This window comes from Eumetopias jubatus, unplaced genomic scaffold (assembly GCF_037043125.1).
Source record: "Eumetopias jubatus isolate StellerSeaLion01/CBP00866 unplaced genomic scaffold, mEumJub1_p1.0 scaffold_7, whole genome shotgun sequence".
Taxonomy (NCBI): domain Eukaryota; kingdom Metazoa; phylum Chordata; class Mammalia; order Carnivora; family Otariidae; genus Eumetopias; species Eumetopias jubatus.
Genome location: NW_028274813.1, coordinates 122,014,769 through 122,038,491, shown reverse-complemented (window position 1 = coordinate 122,038,491; position 23,723 = coordinate 122,014,769). Strand labels below are relative to the sequence as shown.

At 54.1% G+C, this 23,723-nt stretch overlaps 2 protein-coding genes across 5 annotated transcripts in view; both read left to right on the top strand.

Annotated features, from left to right (window-relative positions):
- Positions 1-2,646, top strand: part of ZNF592 (zinc finger protein 592) — a 46,273-nt gene extending 43,627 nt beyond the window's left edge. For all 4 annotated transcript variants that reach the window (XM_088024929.1, XM_088024928.1, XM_088024927.1 and 1 more), the window contains one exon: positions 1,302-2,646. In XM_088024929.1, the coding sequence (XP_087881055.1) occupies positions 1,302-1,787 (486 nt within the window). In that variant the 3' untranslated portion in view covers positions 1,788-2,646. The remainder of the gene's footprint in view (positions 1-1,301) is intronic.
- A 10,624-nt stretch (positions 2,647-13,270) lies between these two features.
- Positions 13,271-23,723, top strand: part of ALPK3 (alpha kinase 3) — a 47,646-nt gene continuing 37,193 nt past the window's right edge. Inside the window, exons 1-3 of the mRNA XM_028089432.2 lie at positions 13,271-13,537; positions 18,636-18,674; positions 22,106-22,227. Of these exons, the coding sequence (XP_027945233.2) occupies positions 13,395-13,537; positions 18,636-18,674; positions 22,106-22,227 (304 nt within the window). The 5' untranslated portion in view covers positions 13,271-13,394. The remainder of the gene's footprint in view (positions 13,538-18,635; positions 18,675-22,105; positions 22,228-23,723) is intronic.

Below are 23,723 nucleotides of genomic sequence, written 5' to 3'. Positions count from 1 at the left end.
ACGGAGCAAGCAGCAGTGACAGCTTCCCTCACTGTGGCTCATTCTCCAGTCCTGTGTGACCCACCTGGGGAATGCACACAGGTAAAGGACAGGGACAGAGCCCTGGGAGGCAGCCCGTTAGCGTTTTTTTCCATGGCTTCCCTGTCATTGTGATCCCTTCCTTAGCCATGTGACCTGCCGTGTGGACCCTGGAGTGGATCCACACATGCCATCCTGAGGCTGCCCCTCTAGTCCCGGCGGTGGGGGGTGGGGGGTGGGGGGCGGGCGCAAGGGGGGCTGAGGATGGCAGTGCTCACCTGAGTGTGTATGTGTGTGTGTGTCTCTCTCACACACGCACACTCGTTACAGGAGGAGCCAAGCCTAGACTCCTGGAATCCTGACCCCCGTTTTATAACATCATCCCTGTTCCATGCCCTCGTCCCATTTCCTGGGAACTTCTGGAACGGTGTGGTTTCCCCTCCTCGCGGCAGGCTCTTCCCACCCTGTGGTAGGGAGGGCTGCTTCTCAGAGGCTCGGTCATGTCTGGGAAATTCTGAGGGCTGCCTGGAGTTCCAGGGCATCCCTTCTTGGCTCCTCGGAAAAGGGCATTGGTCAGCAGAAGCCCTTTCACACACAGCAAGGTGGGGTGTCTGCTGACGTTTTGGCAACATCTGTCTGTGTTTGAATCGCACACCCCGCCCCCCTCCCGATGCACATGGCCTTTGATCCAGCAGTTCCGTCCCTAGGATTTATCTGTCCTACATCTTTGGCCTGGGGCCTGAAGAGGTCCGTGCACCGCACTGCAGGGCTGTGTGCCGTAAGCAGTGAGGGAGCGCAACTCCGTGTCGGCCAGAGGGGACCGTTCACCCCTCTGACGTGTCAGTGCCGCTGTGAGGAGAACGAAGCCTCTGTGTGTGCCCTCACGGAGACAGCGGCCAACACATGTCCTTAAGTAGAAAAAGCAGGGTGAAGAAGAGTGTTCGTGTAATACTCTCATTTCGTAAAAGGCAACAGTTGTCTCTCTGTGCGTGCATAGACGGTCTCTGGGAGGGACCTCGGGGAGAGCAGGCCTGGGGAGTGGGGTAAGAGGGACTTCATCTTCTCTCTGCCCTTCCCATAGCTTTGGGATGTGGCGCCACATACATCTGTTACATGAGACAAAACAAGAGCCCACGGGAAAACCTGAAAGACACCAAATGTAAACCCGCGGTTCAGGGCTGGGGCGAGCCTGGCCCCCCCCCCCCGCCCCCCGGTGGTTCTGCGCGTCCTGGTGTGGGGCTCCGGCCTGGGGCCCGGCCCGGCTCACACTGTCTTCCCTGCAGGTGAGCCATCTGAAGAGACCAGGCAGCGGAGCCGGGGACGCTCCGGGCACCAGCAATGGCGCAGCGGTCTCTTCTACCAAAAGGCACAAGTCCCTGTTCCAGTGTGCGAAGTGCAGCTTTGCCACAGACTCGGGGCTCGAGTTTCAGAGCCACATACCTCAGCACCAGGCGGACAGCTCCACGGCTCAGTGTCTCCTCTGTGGCCTGTGCTACACCTCTGCCAGCTCCCTCAGCCGCCACCTCTTCATCGTCCACAAGGTGAGAGACCAGGAAGAGGAGGCGGAGCCAGATGAGGGCTCCGGGGAGGAGGTGTCCATGGAGACCAGGGAGAACGGACTGGAAGAATGTGCCGGAGAGCCTTTGTTGGGCGACCCAGAGGCGAGATCACCAGGCCCGGCTTCTGAGGAGGACGGTGCCCAAGATGCTCAGAGTCACCCACAGGCCTCTCAGGACCAGGACAGCCACGCACCGTCCCCTCAGCTGTGACCGGAGGCTCTGCAGTGCGTGCGGCCGGGGTGGTGCCATGGCGTCCCCCGCCCACTGCGGGGACGGTGGGAGAGAGAAGGCCCCGCCCCGGTGTGCGTGTGGCCGGCTGTGCCCTGGAGCAGTGTCTGCCCTGAGCTGCGGGTGCCCGGTGTCCCCCAGCCCCGGGAAATGTGTGGTCGCCCAGGACCCTCACAGCTCTGAATCTGCTTCTGTTATTTATGGCTTTGTGCTGCTTCTTGGTACCCCAACTCTTGTCTGTGTCCTTCCAACCCCAGGCTGCTTACGTGGCCCGGCCCCAACGCTGTCAACTCGGCTTGAAGCCCCATCAGTGCTGTGCTCTTCTGGGAGGTTCCCGTGTGCTGCCCTCAGCCAGGGGTCTCCTCGGAGCTCTCCTTCCTGCCCGCAGAGCCGGAGAAGGGGGTGAGGGTGCTGGTGCACTCCCTCGGAGAGCTCCACCCAGGCTGGCTTGGTGAGGGCCCTTGATCACCTTGCCCTTCCTTCCTGTCTTCTTTCTCCCCTGAAATAGTCCTGGAGAATGAGTTGTCACACTGGCTCCTCCTGTCTGTGGGTGGGAGAGAGTTCTGCAGCGCACCTCCGCTTGGAACCCGGAGAGCGGGCAGCGCGCCAGGGCAGGCAGGCCGCGAGAGGCGGAGCGCCGGCCGAAGGAGCTGTGCGTCCCTGTGCTGCCTTCCCCGGCTCGCGGGCTCGTGGGCCGGGGGCGCCCAGACGTTGGAATGTTTGTTCTCTCGCTCCTGTGCCATTAGAGAGGCTGCTGCCTCAGGCAGGTCAGCCCCTCCTCCTCTGGCTACACTCATGTTGCTCAGACTATATTTCAAATAAAAAATCTTCTGACCATGCAGGTAGGCTCTTGTATTCCTCTTCAAGTGAGCCTGGCCCTACCCTGCTCCACTTCAGTCTCTCCCAGACTTCCCTCACTGTCCCGTCTCTGAGGGAGAGCAACGGTGCCTACTGTCCGAGGAAGGTCCGCTCTAGATTCTGGAGCTCTGCTTAGGAAACCAGGAGCTCGGTACTTGGTCCTCTAGAGACCTCCTAAGGGTGTGAGGGGAGGGTCTTAATACTGGTCAAGGGGCCCCTGCAAGGCCTCCCCGGGGCTAGCAGCATTGGCTTAGGGCCTATTGAAATGTCCTGGGCACCCCCATCTTTCCTACAAGTGGATTTTCCTCCTAAGAGAACCTTTACCGGTGGTGGTGGTGGGAGGGGTAGAGGGGAGGAATTCTAGGATCATCTCGCAGAGGTCCCGGTGTTGCCGCTGCCACGGGGAGCTCTCGGGTGCGGCAGAATTGGGGTTAGGGGAGGCTGGGCTGTCTCTTCACCGGTGGCCGAGTTCGGGCCTGACCAAGCCCAAGGGGCAGGCCGTGTGGAGGTGTCCTCTGACCTCTGACCCAGGCTGCTACTGCAGCCCTGCACGGCTGAGGGGTGCGACTGGGCCCGGCAGGATCTAGTGCAGCAAAGGCAAGTGGGTGCTGGCTGAGTTCTTAGAGGTGCTCTTTCAAGGAAGGCATCGAATAGCAATTGTAAACTGTTAAGTCAGTTAAATACACCTGACCTTTCCACAACAGAAAAAAAAGTACATTTTCTTTTTTTGTCCAATGCCAGATTTTGAGTGGAAACGCTCATGGCCCTGAGAACGGTTAGTGCTCGCCCCAGTGTCAGACTCTGCTGTTTAAGGATTGCTATACTTGGCAAGGCCGCCGTGTCCCTCTGCCCCAAGCAGGCGGTGAGGCCGCCTGCAAGGCCTGAGCTCACTCCATCTTGGCTGTCGTCCCTTTCCTAATCCCACTGCAGGTGCCCACCCGCGCCGCATGGTCCATTCACAGGAACACTGCTGAGCAGGCTCTGAGAAGGGTTTGGAATGGATCGTCGGATCTCTTCCTGCTCCCGAGCAGCGGTAGGGGGAGTAGGGACGGGGACGGTGACCTTGGGCACCGCCGGGCCGACCCGGGTCCGCCTCTCTTTCCTGGGAATGGTGTGGAGTGGAAAGAATGCCCAGCTACTCACCAGGAGACCTGGGGCGCAGCCTGGTTTCTGCCCTTAACCGGCTCCTAACAAACCCCCTCGCTTCACCGCCGCGCCGCCCCCCCCCCCCCCCCCGCCTTCCAAATAGTCCTAGTAACTCCCACGGAACTCGCTACCCGGGCTTTGTGAGACAGCGAGCGTGGAGGCGCCCTAGACATGGGAGGGATTCTTGCCTTTAGGGCGTGCGGGGAGGCGGGGTGGGGTGGAGTGCACACACCCCTCCCCCTCCCAGCCGTCAGCCGTGGACGTGGATGTGGACGCGGATGCCGCCGGCCCGGCCACGCTGCGGCGGTGGTGACGCTAACAGCACGTCGGCCCTGCTTGCGCGGCCTGCATCTTGCTAGAGACTTTGCCGTGATTTTCATAATCACGAGGATCTCCCAGTTAACCCTCCTCCATCTCACGGAGAAGAACAGAGAAGCTGCTGGGCGGCCCGTACGCGCCGGTGCCGTCAGGCCCGTCTGGTTCTAAAGTCCACGGCCGCACCCCCGTGCTGTCTTCGTGGCCCGGCTGCTTTGGCTGGCTCCAAGCCTGCCAGCACTTTGCAGCCACCCAGACAGCGGCTTTCCTACCTCCCCGGTGGTTGGGGTGCCCCCCGGAGTGCCAGGTTCTCCTTGGGGTCCGTCTGTGCCTCATCAGCCCGAGGAGAACCCTGCGCGAAACATCTGTGCGCAACAGTCTGAAGCAGAGGAGGTGTTCCCGTGACCTTTCATTTACCTTGGGGTTGACCTTGCCTTTGAAGACCATCATTTTGGGGGGGCATCCCAGAAAACATGGTTCCCTCAGGGTCCAATATCTTCTGCTCTTTTCGTAAGATGTTTATAATGGGTGTGCTATCCTATCATTTGTTATCATCAGCAAATGCTTGCTGTAACAAGTGCTTATGTGCAGTCAGCTGGAGTGAATGCTCTACTGATCAAGTTAACAGATAAGCTCCCCACCCTTGTAGAAACTACAGCTTAATACACTCTCAGGCTTGACAAATGACTAGTATTTATTTTCCAACTGCTTTATCTCTGTACAACGATGTGCCGAATTACTATAATTGGTGTAGAAAGAACTGTTCCCCTAACTTATGTAAACAGTCTGGTTTTGAAAACTTAACAGTTGTGGCTTAGCAAGTTCAACAGACTTTGCCTTCCCTGAGACAGAGGAACCCCCTGCCTGCTCTGTTCGCCACTGTATACTCAGCTCTGGGCGCACTTTCTTTTACTGGTTTTAAAAATTTTTTGTTACGGTTTTTTTTTTTTTTTAAACAGTCAATACATATACATGGTAAGATCCAAACAATACAAACGAATATACAGTGCAAAGTAAGCTTCCTATTGGAGGTCAGCCTTCAGTTCCCCAGCCTGCCTCCAGAATTAATCACTGTTATCTAGATCTTGTGTACCCTTTCTGAGCAATTCTATGCATTTACAAGTTTATAAATATGTATATTTATATATCTATTTTTAATACAAATGGTAGCATTCTATGCACAGTGTTCTGAAGCTTGCTTTTTTCACTTATGTAATGGAGATTGTTCCAAATTCATCCAGTGGGTCAGTCTAATTCTTTAAAAGCTCCTAGCACAGTTCCTTGCATACAGTAGCAGTCCAAAGAGTGTTCGAATGAGTGAGTGAATGCATGCACGTATGCACACGTGAATGAAAGGAGCGAATTCAACTGGTAGCTACAAAGGTCTCTCAGGGTCTGCTCTGAGCAAAGCAGGATGTTCTAGATTCTAGAATGTGTTGTGTCGTCACCCCTCCACCCCACCCTCATCTTTTCCAAGGGATCCAGGCTGTTCTTGACCTTGTCCACCAACAGATGCCACAGCAGTCTTAGCAAACTAGGTGCTGGGAGCCTTGAGCCCCTCTGGAGGAAAGAGCAAACCGAAAGAGCCAGGTCCCAAGAATAGGATTTTTTTTCTTTTTCTTTTTTTTGAGGTCCCTATTCAAAATGCCTTTCTCTCATTGGAAAATGACATCGCTTTATTAGAGAAAATAAAAAAACGTGCGTATTTATAATCCCATCCTACTTTTGCGGTTGTTTTCATTTTTGTATATCAGTTTCCAGTCCTTTCCTACTGCTTTTCCAACTGGACTCTTGTTCAGTTCACAGATAAATATGATATGATGATGATAATAACAGAAGTGGAACATTTCTGCATGACAGGTGTGATTCTCACATTCATTCTCTTATGTAGGCACAAAACAGTCCTATGAGGTGGATACTGCTATTCTTTTGGAGGTTCAGAGTGGTTGAGTAATTTCCCTAGGCCACAGAGCTCATAAGGGGCAAAGCTGGGATTCATTCAGGTGTGACTAGCACTACTCTGCCTCTGATTTTGTACAGTACTTTTTTTTTTCTTTTTTAAGATTTTATTTATTCATGAGAGGCAGACAGAGGCAGAGGCTGACGAAGAAGCCGGGAGCCTGATGCAGGACCCCGGGATCATGACCTGAGCTGAAGGCAGACGCTCAACCAACTGAGCCACCCAGGCACCCAGTACCCTACTTTTTTCTACTTAACATCATATCTGGACATTTTCCATGTCTCTACAAAGCCCCTAAATCCTCATTTTCAATCATTGTAATCATTTTCAAATCAGCATAATTTACTTACCCCTTTCCGGTTTAACATTTAAATTTCCCACTTCATGAGTGCAGGGAAGAGTCCTGCGCATACAGCTTTTTGCCTCTGCAGAATTATTTCCTCAGGGGGTTATCCCTATTTTTCTTGACTAAACTCCCTGGCAATGCGATAACATGAAGAAAACCAGTGACTAGAACTCAGAAGCCCTGGCTTCCAATGTGAGCTCTGTAACGAAATTGTTTGATCTTTCTTGGCCTCCGTACTCCCATCTGTCAAATGGGGGGGGGAGGGTGTTGGCTTAAAACTCTGGGGATCCTGAGCCTGGCTAGATTTTATCTTCTTGTTCCTTATGTTTATGCCAAAAGAGAGGAGACCTCCCTAAAGGCAAGAACTCTTAATCGGATTTCTTCTCCCATTTAATTGTTTTATTTATTGACTTTTGGTCTAGCCATATACAGAAATAGAAATGATCCCTCTCTACCCACTCCCCCCAAGGCAGGATCACTTTCATTTGCATTTTTGCAAATGCATCATTGCATTCGTTTACATTGTAATCTGCATCGGATTTATGCTTTTTCAGATGGAGTTCTGGCTCTTTGATAAGTACCTATTTCTTTTGGCTTTTGTCAGGCCTTTCCAAGTTTGAACTGTCTGTTTACTTGATAATTTAAAAGCATCTTAAGATGCATCTTTTCATTAGGGACCTGGGTCCGGATGAATTCTTGAGCTAGTTCATTGTATCATGCACTGGCCTTTTAAAATGCTTTTATTTTTTATAATATTTATTATTGCAAATTGAAGTTGAGTTTTTAGTGAAAAAAATCAATACATACGTAGCTGATTGTACGGAAAATGGGGCAAAAGGATACGATAAAGCCATTTAAGTCAGTTCTAAGTGGGAAAAGCCCCCATCCTCGTGAGTGCTTAAGTGACAGAGGACCAGCAGAACCATCTCACTTCATGGGTGGGTATGGTATTTGCATATACATAGTGATAGTCTAAAATCTACCAGATCTTGCTTCTACAACTTAGTCCCACAGCTTTTGCCTCTACTTTCTGTGAAGATGGGGATAGTTGATCATGCCTTTGATGTCTAAAGAGTGGTTAAGCTCCTCTCTGGTAGGGTGTTCATTCATTAAACTGGGAAGACCTGTTTCTTGCCTCCCTTTTTCAGTGATAGCCCAGGGCACACTGTACACAAGTCCTATTTTCCTCTGGGGTTTTCTGGTCCTTACACCAATTTGCTTGGAATTTCTCCCTAGGACCCACTGTGCATAGACACGGCCGAATATTTTTTGTATCTGAGAAGGAGGGTAGGTTTTGCTTCCTAAGAAGCTCTTTGCCTGAGATGGAGGCTTCACATTTCTACCCTAGGCTGGTTCTGGAATGTGATTTCCAAACAGGGAAAGGGTATGACAGACAAGGTGGGGAGTGGGGAGGGGACAGCAAGGAAAGGGTAGAGAGTTGTGGAGGGCAGACAGGAGGGTTTGGACAGGTAGAGGGTTCAGAGCCTGGAGATGGCACTTGACTTTTCGGGCGGGTGAGGGTGGTGGTGGCGATGGGCTTACACACCAGGAGCAGTCCTTTAGGAGGAAGCGTGGTGGGTGCCAGCAAGCTCAGAAATGACCCTCCTGAGGGTCAGGGGCTCAGCTGCCCGAGATGGGAGCTGTGGGGGTCCTTGGAGGAAGGTCAGACGAACACTCCAGAGCACTGCAGATTCACTAGCAGGAAGAGCAGCTTGCAGCAGAAGGCAGTAGGTCCTCATGGCTGGGGGAGTGGGGGCAGGACCAGCAGAAATCTAGGGCTTTGTTGAGCTCAGGGCTGAGAACTTTAAAATGAGTGGAGTCGAAAGAAGGGAAAACACAAGAAGCAGGAGGGGTGGACATGTGTTTGATTCACTTATCCTGCTACATGACTTGCCCTGAGATGGGCCATAGGCCTCGGGGGGCGTGGAAGACTGGAGTGGAAGCTGATGTTGCCTTGTAAGGAAGGTCTCACTGACCTCTGACCTCAATTCCTATGCCATCGCTTGTGGAAAAGGCTACCTCAGCGTGAGTCTACATGGATGCCAAGAAGAAAAATACGATCTTGAAAGATCTTGATATTGACCAGAATGGTGTTGATGGTAGCTGTGCCGTGCCTGGAAGAGCTCACAAGTGCAATGTGACATTCTCGGCCCAGCAGCTTTAAGGCACGCCCTGGCAGAGTGGACATGTTCCCAGGGGAGCATCCAGCATGGTGTAGGGCTCTCCAGGCCATTTCACCCAAGGACGTACTGCAGGAACCTGATAATTCGTCAAGAAAAGAGGTGGTCCCTGATCAGTATTATCACACCTTTCCAGGGCTATTCTATCAAAAAGACCGTCACTCTAGACTTCCTCTGTGTGGCCTCAGAGGGCACAACAGAATTAGATTCACCAAAAGGAAAATCCTCCTGAACGTGAAGTGGGCTGCCTGGAGGAGGACTATTCCCAGCAAGAGGTGGAGGGGGTACTACGCGATGACCAAGTCGGCTTCCTGCCAACCTGGAGTGGTTCCTGCGCCCCCCACCCCGTTTCCTCCCTTCCACATGTTCTTCCACTCAGACCTCTCCCTGCTCCAGGCCAGGGAGCCAGCTCTGACCCCCAGGAGCTCCACTGTAACACTCAGGGATTGGCCTCTGGCCACTCTTGCTGGGCGGGCCTGGCTCTGACCTCCGCTTCAGCTCTGGTCACTGGGCTGCTTCTGTCTTGTTCAGGAGGCCAAAGTTTGCCCTTTATTACCTAACTCTGGTAACTCATTACTGCTTGATATTGTGCCTGGTTTCCTCTGAACGCTTTTGAGCAGCAGAGGTAGTGAGGGAAGGGAAAGAAGGGGTAAATATGTCAGGGAAAAGCAAACAATCATCCTCTGAGGTTGTGAGGAAGGAGGCTGGGTGGGGGAGGGCAGGGAGAGCTGACAGCAGATGTTCGAGAACCTTCTAAACAACAATGTCAATTTTGAAGCAGAGGTTAGTAGGACTCAGAGATGCTAGCTAGCCTGTCCTCCTTCAAAGTTGAAGTTCTTATCCGATGGTCTCAGGTTTCCCTGTATTTTGAAGGAATAGTTGACCGCTGCAAGTCAGGAGGGCAAAGGGGAGGTTGGAATCTTGTTTGGAGCTGTTGCTATAGGGAAAGGAAAGGGTCAGCCTGGGGAATTGGGAAAGGATTGCCAAGCTGCCTGAGACCAGACTTAGGTTAGAAACCAGAGTTGGCCAGCCTTGGAGCAAGAAGCCACAGCCGGATTCCAGGTTAGGAACTGGCAAGGCAAATTTAGTAGAAGGTCAAGGGCCAAGGGAGAGGAGACCTCTGAGGAGAGTACAGTTGTCGGAGTCATTGCCCTCCCCACACTGTGCCTGTGTCCAGACGGGGATGGGAGTAGGTGGATAAAGGAGCCCAGGAGAAACTCAGGGGAGAGCATGTTAGGGGTGTGGAGTTGCCTTAAAGCGGAGGGCAGGCTTAGTAGGGGGCATTTTAGAGGTGGAGAAATTCCTCTGATGAGGTTCAAGTGACGCGCATTTGGTTGGGCTGCTGAAGGGAAGTGGGGGTGAGGGTCTTCGAGAGGGTGAGGTCAGTGGACCTGCTGCCAGTGTGTTGACTGAGTTATTAGAAAGGGAGGGATGATGGCAGGGGGCCAGAGCCTGGTACACCGTGGCGCTCACTGTGCAGTGGCCTGAACTCAGTAAGTTCAGGGGGAGGATGGTGAGGCACAGGGAATGGTGTCGTGGCAGCTAGTAAATGTTGGGTAACGTATGCTTCAAAGGAGAGCAGAAGAGGAAGAGATGGAACTAAGTCGGAATGCAAGGCATGTTCGCACTCATCTAGACCTCAACGAGAGGGGCTCAGGTGGTGGGGCCAGAGTGTCCGGGGAGCCCCAGCCACCCCGGGACAGGGACCAGCTTCCCGGGCTGAGCTATGTATGTTAATGAACAGTAGCCCAAGACTTTCCTACCACAAGCGCCCAGTTACTCCAGGGCCCTGGGAAGTTCAAAACAACCGGGAGAGGGGGTCCTGGCATCACTGACAAATGCCTACTGATGATGCTTCATCAGTACGTGCATCTAATAGCAAATCTTGGATTATGGTTATTTCCGCCTCATTCCTCCTTCCAAAGGAGAAAGCTAAAACTCAGGGATGGGGAGCAATCTGCCCAAGGTCACACTCAGTGGGAGAGGAGATTTAGAACCCAAGTCTCTGGACTCCAGCCTAGGACTTGACACCACTCAACAGGTCCTCTCTCTCCTGCTAGACTGTAAGCTTAGAGAGGAAAGAGACTGTGCCTTTCTGACCTCTCCAGCCCTAAGGGCCTCGGCACGCCTTACTCAGCTCTGCCCCTATCCTCACGAACGTCTGCTTATTTAGCTGGCACACGACAAGAAGCTGGAAGGATAGATCGTACCCTAGATGACAGGAGCAGGGCTCATAAAGGTTTAGGCAAGAAGGAAAGGGAGTGGGAGATTAAGAAGATGAGCTTTAACTAGAAAACGGTACAAGTTGGCACTCAGGATAAAAAAGACCTTACGAGCAGGAGTAGGAAAGACTTAGAAGAACGGTAGTTCGTGCTGAACACGCAGAGGCTCAGGATCAATGAAATAATTTGGCTGTGACAATGCTGTTCCTAGTGAGTGGGGCCCAAACAGAGAGAGGTGCTAATTCAGTTGTGGGCTGCCACGGGGTGACCTCTGTGTGGGTCACATTTTGGAAAAGGAAATTGATCAATCAGAGGGTCACTTGGGTGACTAGTGGTACCCTATCCGTGGTCATGTGATAGGTGGCCTCAAAGGGAAGTCTAGCTTCCTTGTGGACCAGACAAAACCTTCTGGCTCTGGCCCTAATTGTCTCTTTCCCCATCTCCTTTACACTTGAACACCATGCCCACCAGGCTATTCTGTATCTCCGTATCTTTGCCCACACTGTTTCCTCCATCTGGAATATTCTGTCTGTCCTGTCTCCCCTGCCCCAACAGTCCACTTGGTGAGCACCTATGAAATTTTCAAAATTCTTCTCAAATTTACTGCCTTGTAAACCGTCCCAACCCAAACCCCGGGCAATCCACTCTTTTCTCTGTACTTTCATGCTCCCCTATACATAGTTTTATATTATACATTTCGTCTTCATTGTATCTTGTTTATATGCCTGTTTCTCCCATTGGACAAAAGTTTCTTGAAAGCACAGATCCTGTGACTCCTACCGTAGCACATTGCCCTAGCATGACCCATGGGTGTTCATACAACTTAAACAAATGAACCAAAACTTGAAGCATGCTTTCAGATATTTGGAGGACTGTCCTGTAGATGACTGAAGAGATTTTAATACATGCACCTCCAGACAGCCAACAACAAGGATAAATGGGGGCATGTGGTCAGGAGATGGATTTGGGCTCACTGGGAGAAACTGCCTTCGTATTGGTCAAGACTCACATTCTATCAACAGAAGCCTAATTCGAAGCAGCTTGAGCAAAGAGAACTTTTTTTGGTACACAGATTCAACAAACTGGTCGGACTGCCAACCTACAAAAATGTCAGGGACAAAGCTGGGTTTCAGGAACACCTATAGCGATGTACCTGGAAGCCATCAGGACTCTGAGCCCCTTGCTTTTGCTTCTCTCTCTTTCAGCTTCCTTCTTCCTCACTGCAGGCTGGCCTCCTCCGCCAGGTAGGAAGCAGGGCTGCTGAAAGCTGAGACCTCACAGCTCACTGCTTTCCAGCACAGAGAGGCTGCTTTTCTCACCCAGTTCCAGTTAAAAAACATTTTGGTAAAGAACTCCCATCGGCACAGCTTGGGTGTGAGGCTTACCTCTGTGGTCAGAGAGATGGGTACCACAAAGAGCCTGGCTTGAGTCAGCTGCCAGCCAACTGCGGCCAGGGATGGGGTCATGTAGGAATAAAGGCAGTTGCCACTGGGACCACACTGCGAGAGTGGGGGAAGAGCCATTTCCAAAACCAGTGGGAATGTACAGAGTGAAGCTTCTAGGACAGAGGGGTGGTACTCCTTTGCTCTAACTTCCTAAAGAACATAGCCACCCAGGTGCAGGCACTTTCTGGATGCTTCCAAGGATAAAGGAGAGAAAAAAATGGATAAATATTGGTCACTCCCAGTATTTAGAACCAGGTTTCGTCAGTGCTTACAATCTTACTCTTAGAAATTGTTGCATGGTTGAATTGTTTTCTGCGCATTAGGACTCTGCCATTTCCCCCCAGGGTGCTGAGAAATGGAGGCTGGGTGGAGTAGGAGGTCCAATTATTCTAGAAGTGGTTTTTGAGCCCTTCATTTATGCTAGATAATGGAAGCGAACGCAAGACACATCCGGAGGAGCTCCGTGGAGATGTGTGGGCTTGTCTAAGTCGTGGACCAACCGCAGTCACCGGCAAGGCGAGGGTCAGCCGGGGCTGCCACCAGGAAGAAGGGGGCCGGTCCCCGGCTGCGGTGGCGCCCACCGTGTGGAGCCCAGGCTCCAAGCGGCCTGACGTCCCTGGCCTTCGCCTGGCCTGCGTCACCCAGCTCCTCGGGTACTTCTGCACCTTCCGCTGCGCGAAGGCCACGCGGCCCGCGCTTCCACAGTTGCGAAAGCCCCCCCCTTTCCCCCCCACCTGCCGGGAGCGGGGGCGGGGGGTGGGGGAAGGAAGGTTGGCAGGAAGCCGGGGTCCTGGGGCCTAGAATTTGGGGCACAGCGGGAGGCCTCCCGAGGCCCAGGCCCCGACGCCGGGCCGGCTCCGGGCGCTCCACGCGCGTGGGGCCGCGGCCCCGGGACTGGCCGAGCGCAGCGGGGTCGGGCCCTCGCGCGAGGCGCGGTGCCCCCCCCGGCCCCCCCGGCGCCTCGGAAGCCGCGCTCGTCGGCCCGGGCCGGGGGAGGGACAGCAGCAGGTGACGACGGCCGGGCCGCGGGGCTATAAATAGGGGCGCGCGTCAGCCGCGGGCGGGAGCGGCGGCCGGCAGGGCAGGGGCCTGGCGAGCGCGCGCGGCCGGCGGCGGGATGGGGTCGCGCAGGGTCCCCGGGCGCGGCTGGGGCTCGGGCGGGCGGGCCGGGGCGGGGGGCGACGGCGAGGACGACGGGCCGGTGTGGGTCCCCAGCCCGGCCAGCCGTAGCTACCTGCTCAGCGTGAGGCCGGAGACCAGGTGAGTGGCGCGTACTCCCGGGGGGCCCCGGGGCCAGGGGTGGGGTGGGGGGGGTTGGGGGGGTTGGGGGGGCGGGGGGAGTGGGAGGTTGGGGAGGCGGGGGGGTGGGAGGTTGGGGGGGTTCGGCGGGCGGAGGCTGCGGCGACGCTCTCGAGGGCACCCTGGCGCCCTCCTCCCGAGGCCCGACAGCTGAGGCCGTGGCCTGTCGCAGTGGCCCTCAGGCCCCTCAAGGCTCCTCCTGACCCCTCAGGGCCTGCGGGGCCTCGGAGGAGGAGAAGGGCCCAGCTCTGGGGGTGATTTCACAGGGGCCCGAGGCCTTCCTTTATCTCCCCTCGTCCCATCGGCACCCTCACCCCATACTCAGCTACTCCCTGGCCTCGGATTCCACAGTGAGCGATAAGGAAAGCCAGAGTGGCTGGAATTCCTCCCCCGGCTGGAAGGGAGGGGGAGAGCATTCACGGGGTAGGGGTAGGGGCAGAGTGGGAGCGGGCGGGTTGGGGAGGGGCGCTAGGGGGACCCCCCCCAGTGGGGGCTACTTAGCTCAGGGGGGTGGGGGTGGTGAAATAAGGTTCTTATTTTTGTGCAGATAAGGTTCTTCCTCTGGGCCCAGGGCTGTGGTCTTCCCCAGGATCTTTTGTGGGGGCCGGTGAGGTGCAGGGGTGGGATGAGGGGCTGCTTGGCCCTGTCTGAAGAATCAGAGCTCGCGGTTCTGAGGGAGCCAAGTGCCCTGCCCAGTTTGGGGGAGTAGAATGCCAAGGGAGGGGCCCAGCCGAGGAGCCCTGTATTCATCTGCCAAGAATTAGAGGTGTGGTTGCTTTGTTTTAGAAGCTAGACTACCCACAGATACAAAGACACACAGATGGTCAACAGAGAGGCCTACAGGCACTCAGAGGCCCCCAGACACCCAGGGACACGTGCACTGCCCCGGAGACTGACATTTCCTGCCCCCTCTGGGCAGCTCAGCTTCCCTCCAACTCTGGAGCCTGTCTTCCAAAGGGAATTGTGATGGTTGGCTGTTGGGATAGTGGTTGTGTCCTGGCCCCAGAGCTTGGCTTGTTGTAGCTTTATGCGGAAAACAGCCACTCATCTGAGAAGCTGTCTGGGGACCTCTTGTCCTCCATTCCTAAAACAGCACAAAAACAGGCATCAAGGACATTCGGGAAAAGTCCCAGGCACTTCCTCGTGAACTGGCTGGGTTCTGTTGACCTTGGAGTTGGAAAAGTTCAAATGTAACCGGAACCGGTTTCTGCATAAAACTCGTCAAATGGTGTCACATGTCTGGGGCAGGGCTGAGGGCTGGGGTTAGTGACTGAGTCAGACTGGACAAGGCCCCTGGCTTCCCAGGAAAGAATGCCCCTTTCCCCCAACCGTTAGCTCTATGGAAAAACTGGAATGAACCTTGGGCATTTATTCCCGTCGGTGGTGAAGCTGACTGCCTTGTAGGAGCCTCACACTTGTCTCCCACTTGTCACGGCGACTCGCCTGGGCTTTGCCTCCTGCATCTGGCCTTTGTCAATACGAGCAGAACACACAGAAGAGAAGCAGCGATGGAGGGAGGGAAGCGGGGGTGGCTTGAAAACCAGGCAGAATAGGGAATGCAGTGGATCTTGACTGGTAGAGAAAAAGCTGGAGAGTGGACAGCTACCTGGCTGAGCTGTTGTATGGTAGATGATTTTTAATTGCCCGCCTGATGAGCACAAAGCCGTGTCCCAGCCTGAGAATTGCAGGCGGGATGGAAGAGGCCGGTCCAAGTCCCCTTGTATCTAAATGCGAATGCTACTTTTCATCAGGCCTTTGGAGGGGGCAGGGCTGGGGCCCCATTGGGAGAGAGGGCTCCGTTTTGCCCCTGTTGGCGGGCTACAGACCCCCACAGGTCCTCAGGGACAGGAGGGCCGGATTTATCTCACCTCTGGAAAAGCCTCTGGCCAAAGAGGGAAGAATTTGACTGTGAATGGCTGTGATAGGGGTTGGGGGGGGGGGCGATTCCCAGTTCCCTAGCAAGGCCTGACTCTTGAGTTAGAGCGGGCAACCATGCAGTCTTCTGTCCCTCACAATAGCTTGACTGCCCGTGGGGATGGGAAGAAGGCCCAAGAGGTGAAGGAGAAAGAGGGCCCCTGGAGGACTTTGCCAGCTATCCTTGGCTCCAGCCCAGATGAACCCTGACTGTCCCAGAGTCCTGATTGAGAGGCAGGTTCTTTTCCACTCACTCTTGGCTCCAACAAGAGTGGGTCTACCTCTATGCATGGAGCTCACGAGGCGTCATTGTCGGGGGCCCAGTGAGGATGGGCTGCCTCTGGGAGCTGATGGACAGCCTGGCTGGGGGCTGGGCCACCGGAAGCCTTGGCCCAGGGCTAGAACCTGGGCCCCTGTGCCTATCTCCCCTCGCCTAACCCCACGGCCCTGAGGTGGTTTCCAGACTGTAGTCAGCTCAAGGATATTTCCAGTGCCCATGGGGTTCAGAGGTCCAGCATGCGGGGATAGTCCCAGCAAACTGTTGGTCCAGCCTCCTAGGACATCCACCCTCTAGGACCTCATCCCTATAGGAAGGTGGGGCACAGGGACTAGAGTGGGGTAAGGAACTACAGTCGGGTGGACACTCAGAAGTTTCAGAAGTCCCTGCCCCCTCATTTCTTGGAGTGCCTGGCCCACGTGGGCTCAGAGGAGCCGCAGGTCCTGTGGTGTTTACTGCAGACAGCTTTGGAAGACCTCTTCTGTTCTGCTTGGGTCAGGCAGGCTGTCTCAGGCTTTCAGGGAAACTGAGTCATCAGGCTATTCTGTCCCAGAATATATGAAAGCCAGGAAGAATGGAAGACCCTGGCTTCCACAGCCAGTCCTGGCTGCCTCCAGGCTCACTTTCCTGCTTTGCCAAGAGACCTTTCCTTCCTGGGCCCTGAATTCCCATTCTGTACAATGAAGGTGGCAGTAAGAACTGTTGTAGGCCTTTCTTCACCCGCGTTCGATGCCCTCGGATTCTGAGCCCCTTGCAGGCAGTAGAGGGAGACGCTCCTGCCTGGCTGAGGCCCTGAGCCTAGCTTTGGCCCGGACAGCAGGGCACGGATACAGCGCCCACCCGCTGAAGGCAAGGTTGCCTTGGCGGCGCAGGGCTCCTCCCGAGCCGGCTGACAGCGGAAGGGTGAGGCCTGGAGGAAGCAGAGAATGGGGCAGCTGCTCAGACAGCTCTAGAGGGAGCCGGGGCAAGGTCACTGTCCCGGCTCAGCGTCTCCTCTACTTGCAGGTGGCACCTGTCATTTTCCTCTTGGAATGAGAGAGCTGATTCTCTCCCTCTCCTTCCCAGGGAAGAAATCCAGACCCAACAGAGGAGAGATCTCTCAATTACGAGGAGAAAGGCAAAGGAAGTTCATGGTCAGGAAAGGATGGAGTTGGCCAGTGTCTTGGAACCATGGGAGGTCTGCCCACGCGGCCTCCAGAGGATTTTTAAAAGCTCTTGAGCAAGGCAGCTGCATCCTTGCCCTTCCCACCTTCCCTGGAGCAGCGGCTCCCTCTGGGGGGCAGCACCCTTCCTGTTTGAAAGATGCTCTTGCATACCCTCTCCCTTCTTTCTCTCTCTCTCCTTTCCATGGAACAGCTGTCGGATGCCTGCTGTCTGCTGAGCACTGTGCTGGGAGTAGGAAAGCCACCAGGAAAGTTAGGTCTGAAGGCAGGGCGGACAGTGGTTAGTTGAGCAGAAGGAAGGAGGGCGGGCCCTCTAAGCAGGGAGGCCAGAAGTATGGGCTTAGAGGCCACGTCCGTGGCAGTTAGGGACAGGTCTGGTTCCAGTGGAACGTGGGTGTTGGGAAGAAGAGAACCATGGTTGTAGTGGGGGGTGTGAGCTGAGCGGGGAGGACCTTAAGTGCCCAATTAAGGAGTTGAGACTCAACGGGAGGATTGTCGCATTTTTTTTTTCCCCAGGGAAGTGGTGTGATATGGGGTTTGAAGGAGAAGGGGGCTGAGGTGGTCATCAGAAATGGAGCCAGGGGGTCTAGATCAGGAAAGGGAGAAAGAAGGGCCAAGAATTGTTGACCGGCGAGACTTAGGAGCTGGAGGAGAGGGAGGCGTCCAAAGTGGCAAATTTACAGTTTGGAGTTTGGGAGGGTGCTGGAAGTGGCCCAGGAGCCCTGGAGTGGAAGCCGTGTTTTGGGGCAGAGGAGGAGTTTGGGGTTTTGGTTATAAAGAGACAGGCTCTCAGTGGAACTTGCTTGTGGTTGGAGATGCAGACACAAGTGTCACAGGGCAGGCTGGGCTACCGGTCACAAAGGGAGAGCTCGCCTGGCAGGGACAGCTGGAGGGGGCCGGGGTAGAGGGGGTGGTCCCAAGGTCTCGCAAAGGGCTGTGCCACAGTGCTCCTAGGCTCCCCTGGAGGTGTTCGTGTTAGGAAAGGTGGAGGGAGAGGAAAGTGGGGTGGTGTCCCTGCGTGGGTCCTCTGCCCCCAGTGACCAGTGTCCACTTTGAGCTGCCCCAGGGTAGGAGGGGCGATCAGGGCCTGTAGGCATAATGGGCCTTGTGCTGGTCTCACCGAGCTGGGTGCCTCCTGGCTCCTGCCGAATTAACTGCTTTGTTTTTCTCCTCTTCTTTTCTCTTCCAGCTGGTTTGCCTTGTGTGGCCCCTTTAACCATACTTTAACCTATTAATGGGTGTTCTCCAAGCCACCTGTCTCCTTCCCAGCACGTTAGCGGGTTTCTAAGAATGGGGGCTCTTCTCCCCCAAAAGGCCGAGGGTTGAAGCAGGAGCTGCTCCCCAGGCTGGTGCGCTGTGGGGTGGGGAAGCGTGCCAGGCAGCCATGAACCCCTCTCTGGGGGCCAGTGACCCAAGTGCCTGGGACGCATTTTTCTCAAAGTGCAGCCCCAAGGGGCCTCCTTCCTGCCTAACTATCCCCCTGGACTCTGCTGCATTTAATGAGCTCTCGGATTCAGATACCCTGGTGTCTGGTAGTGAGGCCACTTGCTAACCCGAGCAGGCCAACTAAGACAGCTGGTCCCTTTTAATAGAAAGGCCTCCGGGCCCCAGATGGTGGCCAATTAATACTCTGCAGAATGTTGTTGGTTTCGCCTTCTTTCCTTGCTTTTTTGGCCTAATGATTCCATTTGCTGTTTTCGCTTAGCTTATCAAGCAACCGGTTGTCTCACCCCAGCTCTGGAAGGTAAACGCACATTGCATTACATTTCTCTGACTGCTTTTTTTTTTTCCTTGGGTCTGGGCATTGAAGGGCCTTGGGCTGACAGTTTGTGCACTGACGGGGCTGCATGGGGTGAGGGGAGGGCCGGAGGGTGGTGGCGGGCGGGGGGTGTGAGAGGGCACTCCTGTGAGCACGGGTCTTACGGGGGCCAGAGCTGATGCTTGCATGGACCACTGAAAGGCTTCTGGGGACCCAGAAATAGGCAAGGCTTCCCTAGGTGCGTGCTGCTGTGTCTCTGTGCCCCCAGGAGAGGCACCACGGGGCCCGGACATCGAGCCACCAGGCACGGGCCCCGCTTCCCAGTCCAAGGTCTCCACAGTGTTTGTAATCCCATGTCTAGGTCGGACCCCTTATTGTCGATCTTCTGATCAGGGTTCCTGCCTTACATGGTTTCCCCCTGAGTCCCTTAAGTTCTTCTACCACCTCTTTCTCTAATCCCCCTCTCCTTTGGCTCTCTCCACCCCCGCAGGACTGTGCACTCTTTGAGGTCAGGGAGCACTGTGTTAGCGTTTTCCTGCATTCGCTTGTTCTCTGCACCTGCTTCAGAGGCAGGGTAGGACCTGAGCAGGCCCTGTCAGGGTTCGCCCGTGGAATGCCTGTCCTCTCGCCTCCCGAGCCGGGGACAGCTTTTTACTGTTGGCTGAGCTGACTTTTATAATCAAAGTGGGAACATTTCCTGGCTGTCTCCCACCACTTGGGCCTCCCACCACTTGGGCCTCCCACCATCTGGTAGATTTGGGGAGAGTTGCCTACAGTTTCTGTACACAGAGAAAGATTCCTGAGTAGCCAGCTGGTGTCCCAATAGCTAATAACGTCTACAGACACAATTAGGACCTACCATGTACTTTCCCTTGATATAGGAGAGCATTGAGGAACTTTGTTCTGGGTTAGTTCAGGGTCTGGACGGGTGGGAGAGAGGACATCACAGACAATTCAAAGTGGAGTGCTAAGTGCTAAAAGAGAAAGGTCCTTGGAAGTTTATTTAAAGCAAGGTAAAGAACCAAACCTAAGGGCAGAATCCGGTTCCTCTGAACACCATGAAAGCCAGTGATTCTGGTGTTCCTTAGAAACACATGATTAGGTTGTGATCTCCTTATGAAGTCACAGAGTTGGAAAGACTTGGAGGGTCAGGGTGGGACCAGACGGTTTCCAGATATGTGGACTTCTGGCTTTCTAGGACCCTGGAAGCAGCTCATTCACAGTCCGTCAGAGCGGTCTGGAGTGGGGGACAGAGAGCGGGTGACATTCGGTGGACAGCGTATGCAGAGGCTCTCCCTGTCTCCTCTCACGCACCCCCACACCCACCTCCCAGAGGGCTTTCGGCTAAGCCGTGCCATGATTTTCCCATGTAAACATTTTCTGTAATGCAGCTTAGAACCTAGTGTGGGAAGTTTGAGAAGATAAGTGTTCTTTCCCGTTCAAAATCAGTAAGGACACAAAATGACGACTACCTGTTGCTGAATATCTCGCATGAGCCTGTAAGAAGTTTTGCTCTTTCCCGGAAATTTCCTGGAAGCAGAGTTTCCCTCTTTTCTCTTGGGCACCCATTTCCCGTAGTTTATCTCCTTAGATGTGTCCAAGCAGCTTCATCCTTATGAGCCTAAGCTGAATATTGGAGCCAGGCTCATGTTCATGAGTAAGATAGGATTCAGGTTATGGAGGGAGGACTGACCGAGGGCTGTTTTGAATTAGCTGCAACATCATGGAAGTCCAAATCCTTTTGGCACAACAGTTTCCTTTGGCAACTGTTGGTCGGGATTTGGTATGCCCCAAAGTCAGAAATTTGCTCTTAGTGTGAGAGCAGCAAGAAACGTTTTCAGATGTTATGTTCCTGAGTGTCAGGGAATTGAAGGACCGTCTCTTTCTGAGCGGTTAGAGGAAAAGGAAAATTTGTACGCGCGAGGGGAGTTCTAGATGAGAGCATCACAGGGAGTGTTCTAGAAGCCTGACTGCAGACCCAGTTCAAGCGTTCAGCTGTGTGGGAGGTTAGGGTCCCCTTTCTGGGTAGTCTTTGTCAGGGAGGGCTCCTGTCAACACCCCGAAGGCCCGGGCATCTGCATTCCTGTGGAGACACCATGCCTGGACCCTGTGGGTCCAGAAGTCTTACCTGCTTCCAGACACTCTTCCTGAGGATAGAACCTTTCTCCTCAAACTCAAGTCCAGAATGACATGCACAGAAATGATGAGTTGAGTGTGGAAGCTCTTCCCACAAAGCACAGGGTTGTAGCCTCTTGTTGCTGTGCTCGCACAGACCTTGCCCTGCCCCCGGTGGAGAGGGCTCGAGCCGACATGCATTGCCTGGGTGACAACCCCTCCTCTGAGGCACAGAGAAAGGCAGACCCTCCCGCTTCTGTTCACTTCTCCTCCCTCACGGTCCTCACTGCTGCTCACAATGGGCTGGGTGAGTGGGGAGGGCTGGGCACGGCTTGTGCACCAGACAGCCTGGCTGTGTGGTTATGCTTCATGCCTAGGGACGCATTGTGTCTCTGTGGGCCCGTGAGAGGGTTTGGCATGGTGGTTTGCTTCCTGTGCCCAGGAAGGAGAGGGCTGGACATGCTAAGCAGTGTTGGTGAGTCCGCGCTGGACTCTGTGAGCCCGCAAATGCCCTTGAATTCGGGGAGGCCGACTGTCACAGTGGAACTAAAAGTCCTGGCTTCTGCAGGGATGGAGCTGGTTCTGGTTTGGCAGTCGTGCTGGTTGGTCTTGGAGCTGGCAGCCGCGTATTCCCTTGTGCATGTGGTGTCCAGGGATGGTCCAGGAGCAGACTCTCTTTTCTGATGCCCCAAGGAATTAGAGTCTACCTTTGGATCCAGATCCCTGGCATTGGCTGGCTTATTCTTTGTCTACTATGGTCTGTGCTCATAAGTTCGGGGGCATTTCTTTTGAGCCCAAGCATTAGGGGAGACCCCTGAACTGCATCTCCTTGAGGGTTAACTGGCTTTTCCCTCTTTGGCATGAATGGAAGCTCTGCTGTTCTGGGGTCTCCATCTCTGAGGTTGGACCTATCCATATGTGTGCCACCCCCGTGCACGAGCTTTCTGGGAGATAAATGGTAGAGGGTAAAGCAAGGCCCTCCAATAAGGATGGGAAGGGGACACCAGGGCTGGTGGTTTGGCATGCTTAGGAGCCTGGCCCATGGTCAGAAGACTGCCTATTGGAGTGGGTCTGGATCAGGATTCCATTCAGCCTCTCGGTACCATCCCTGCCTCCAACCTGGCCAAGAGATCTGGCTCCCTTGAAGAAAGACTTGCTCAGGTACTGGAGCCATGGCCACGGGATGATGGATGGATATGGTAAGATTTAAGTTGCTTTGGACAACACCAGTCCAAATTGGGCAATACCAGATACCTTGGCAGGGGGGAAGGCCACTCTGAAAATTTCTTTGCCTCTCCTAGGAGCACCTTCTGCTCCATCATTGCTCAGCTAACAGAGGAGACCCAGCCGCTATTCGAGACCACACTCAAGTCCCGGGCTGTGTCCGAGGACAGTGATGCCAAGTTCACCTGCATCGTCACAGGTAATGAAGCCCTCTGCACGATCCACGCCAGGGTCGCTGCACACAGGAGGGTCCCAGGGAGCTGTGGGGACAGGCATGGAAGGGGCTGGCTGTGTGCATAAAACTGTGCAAGTTCACGTTTGTTTCCTTAGCTTTCTCTCCGGTTTAATCTCCCTGTGTGGGCTGGGGTCCCTTTCTCCTCCCATTCTGGAACCACATATACACCCTGCTCTTCTTCAAAATCTATCTTCAGGTTCTTAACTCTCAGGCAAACACAGACGACTAATGAATCTTAGCTGCAAGGAAAGAAGCTCTCCAGTTGAAAAAGGTTTTTGAAGCCGTCTCCCCAAATATCCCCATTTTAGAGTTGAGTGGGTTGACGCTTGGGAGTGTCAAGCCTGAGAGACAGTGATGTCGAGTGATTCTGCCTGCAGACCCTGGAGACAGACTGCCTGGCTGGAATGCTGATCTGTCCCCTTTCCAGTTATGTGATACAGAAGAGGTTGCATAACCTTGCATGACTTTGCAGCGCCTCATCTGTAAAGTGGGGATGATGATAGTATAAATCTCATAGGATTATTGTGAGACCGAATGCATCAAACCTGCAAAGCATTTGGAATAGTGCCTGGCATACAGTTAGTACCGTGTAAGTGTTAGGAATGAAAACAACTATTATTCGCATTTCCCTGAGCTCCATGGTGGGATTTGACAGAACAGGAAGCAGAGTGATACTCCTTGGGAGCGGGTGGCGTGGTGGGAGGACTGGAAAGCTGGCCCTGAGCATGGCCTCTCCTCCAGACCTCCTGTCGCACCAGCCTGACCTGCTAGTGGGCCTGCAGGTCTGCCCCTCCCAGCCGTGCAGCCATCAGACCAAGGGGCCCAGGTCAAGCTTCCCTCCAAGAGCACCCTTTTTCTCCCCCCAGTAAATCAAGGGCATTGGTAGTTTCCAGCTGTGACATGCCCTGATTCTGGGGGACCTGTCTGCCCCAGCCATCTAAACAGCTTCTCTGGGACTGGGTTCCCCCAGGCAGTTCTCACCCTTACCCAGAACCCTCTGAGCTCCAGGCTAAGAACCCCATCTGTTCCAGGGGATGGCAGACACCTGCCTATATCCCTTACCTTTGTGTGGCATAACACATTTTGCAATATTTACCTGTTTCCATTGTCACTGGATTCTTATAAAACCTGGTGAAGTAAGTGCTATTATTAGTCAAATTTTACGGAGAAGGAACCCACAATAGGTTAGGTGACTTGCCAAAGTGCACAAAGCTGGTGAGGAGGAGATATTACTTCTCTCTGTAGCATCTGAGGCTGCTTGCTTATCCCTGCTTTGTGACTGTGGCACTAACAGTTGTCTGGGAAAACTTGGCTCTTTCACAAATCTGTGCTTACATATGCTATTTTCCCTATAGAGAAAGTCCTTAACCCTTCTTTTTAAAGGACATTAATTTTTATTTGATCAAATTAACACATATACATAATGTAAGTCTTCCAAGTATACTAATAGGCATGTATCA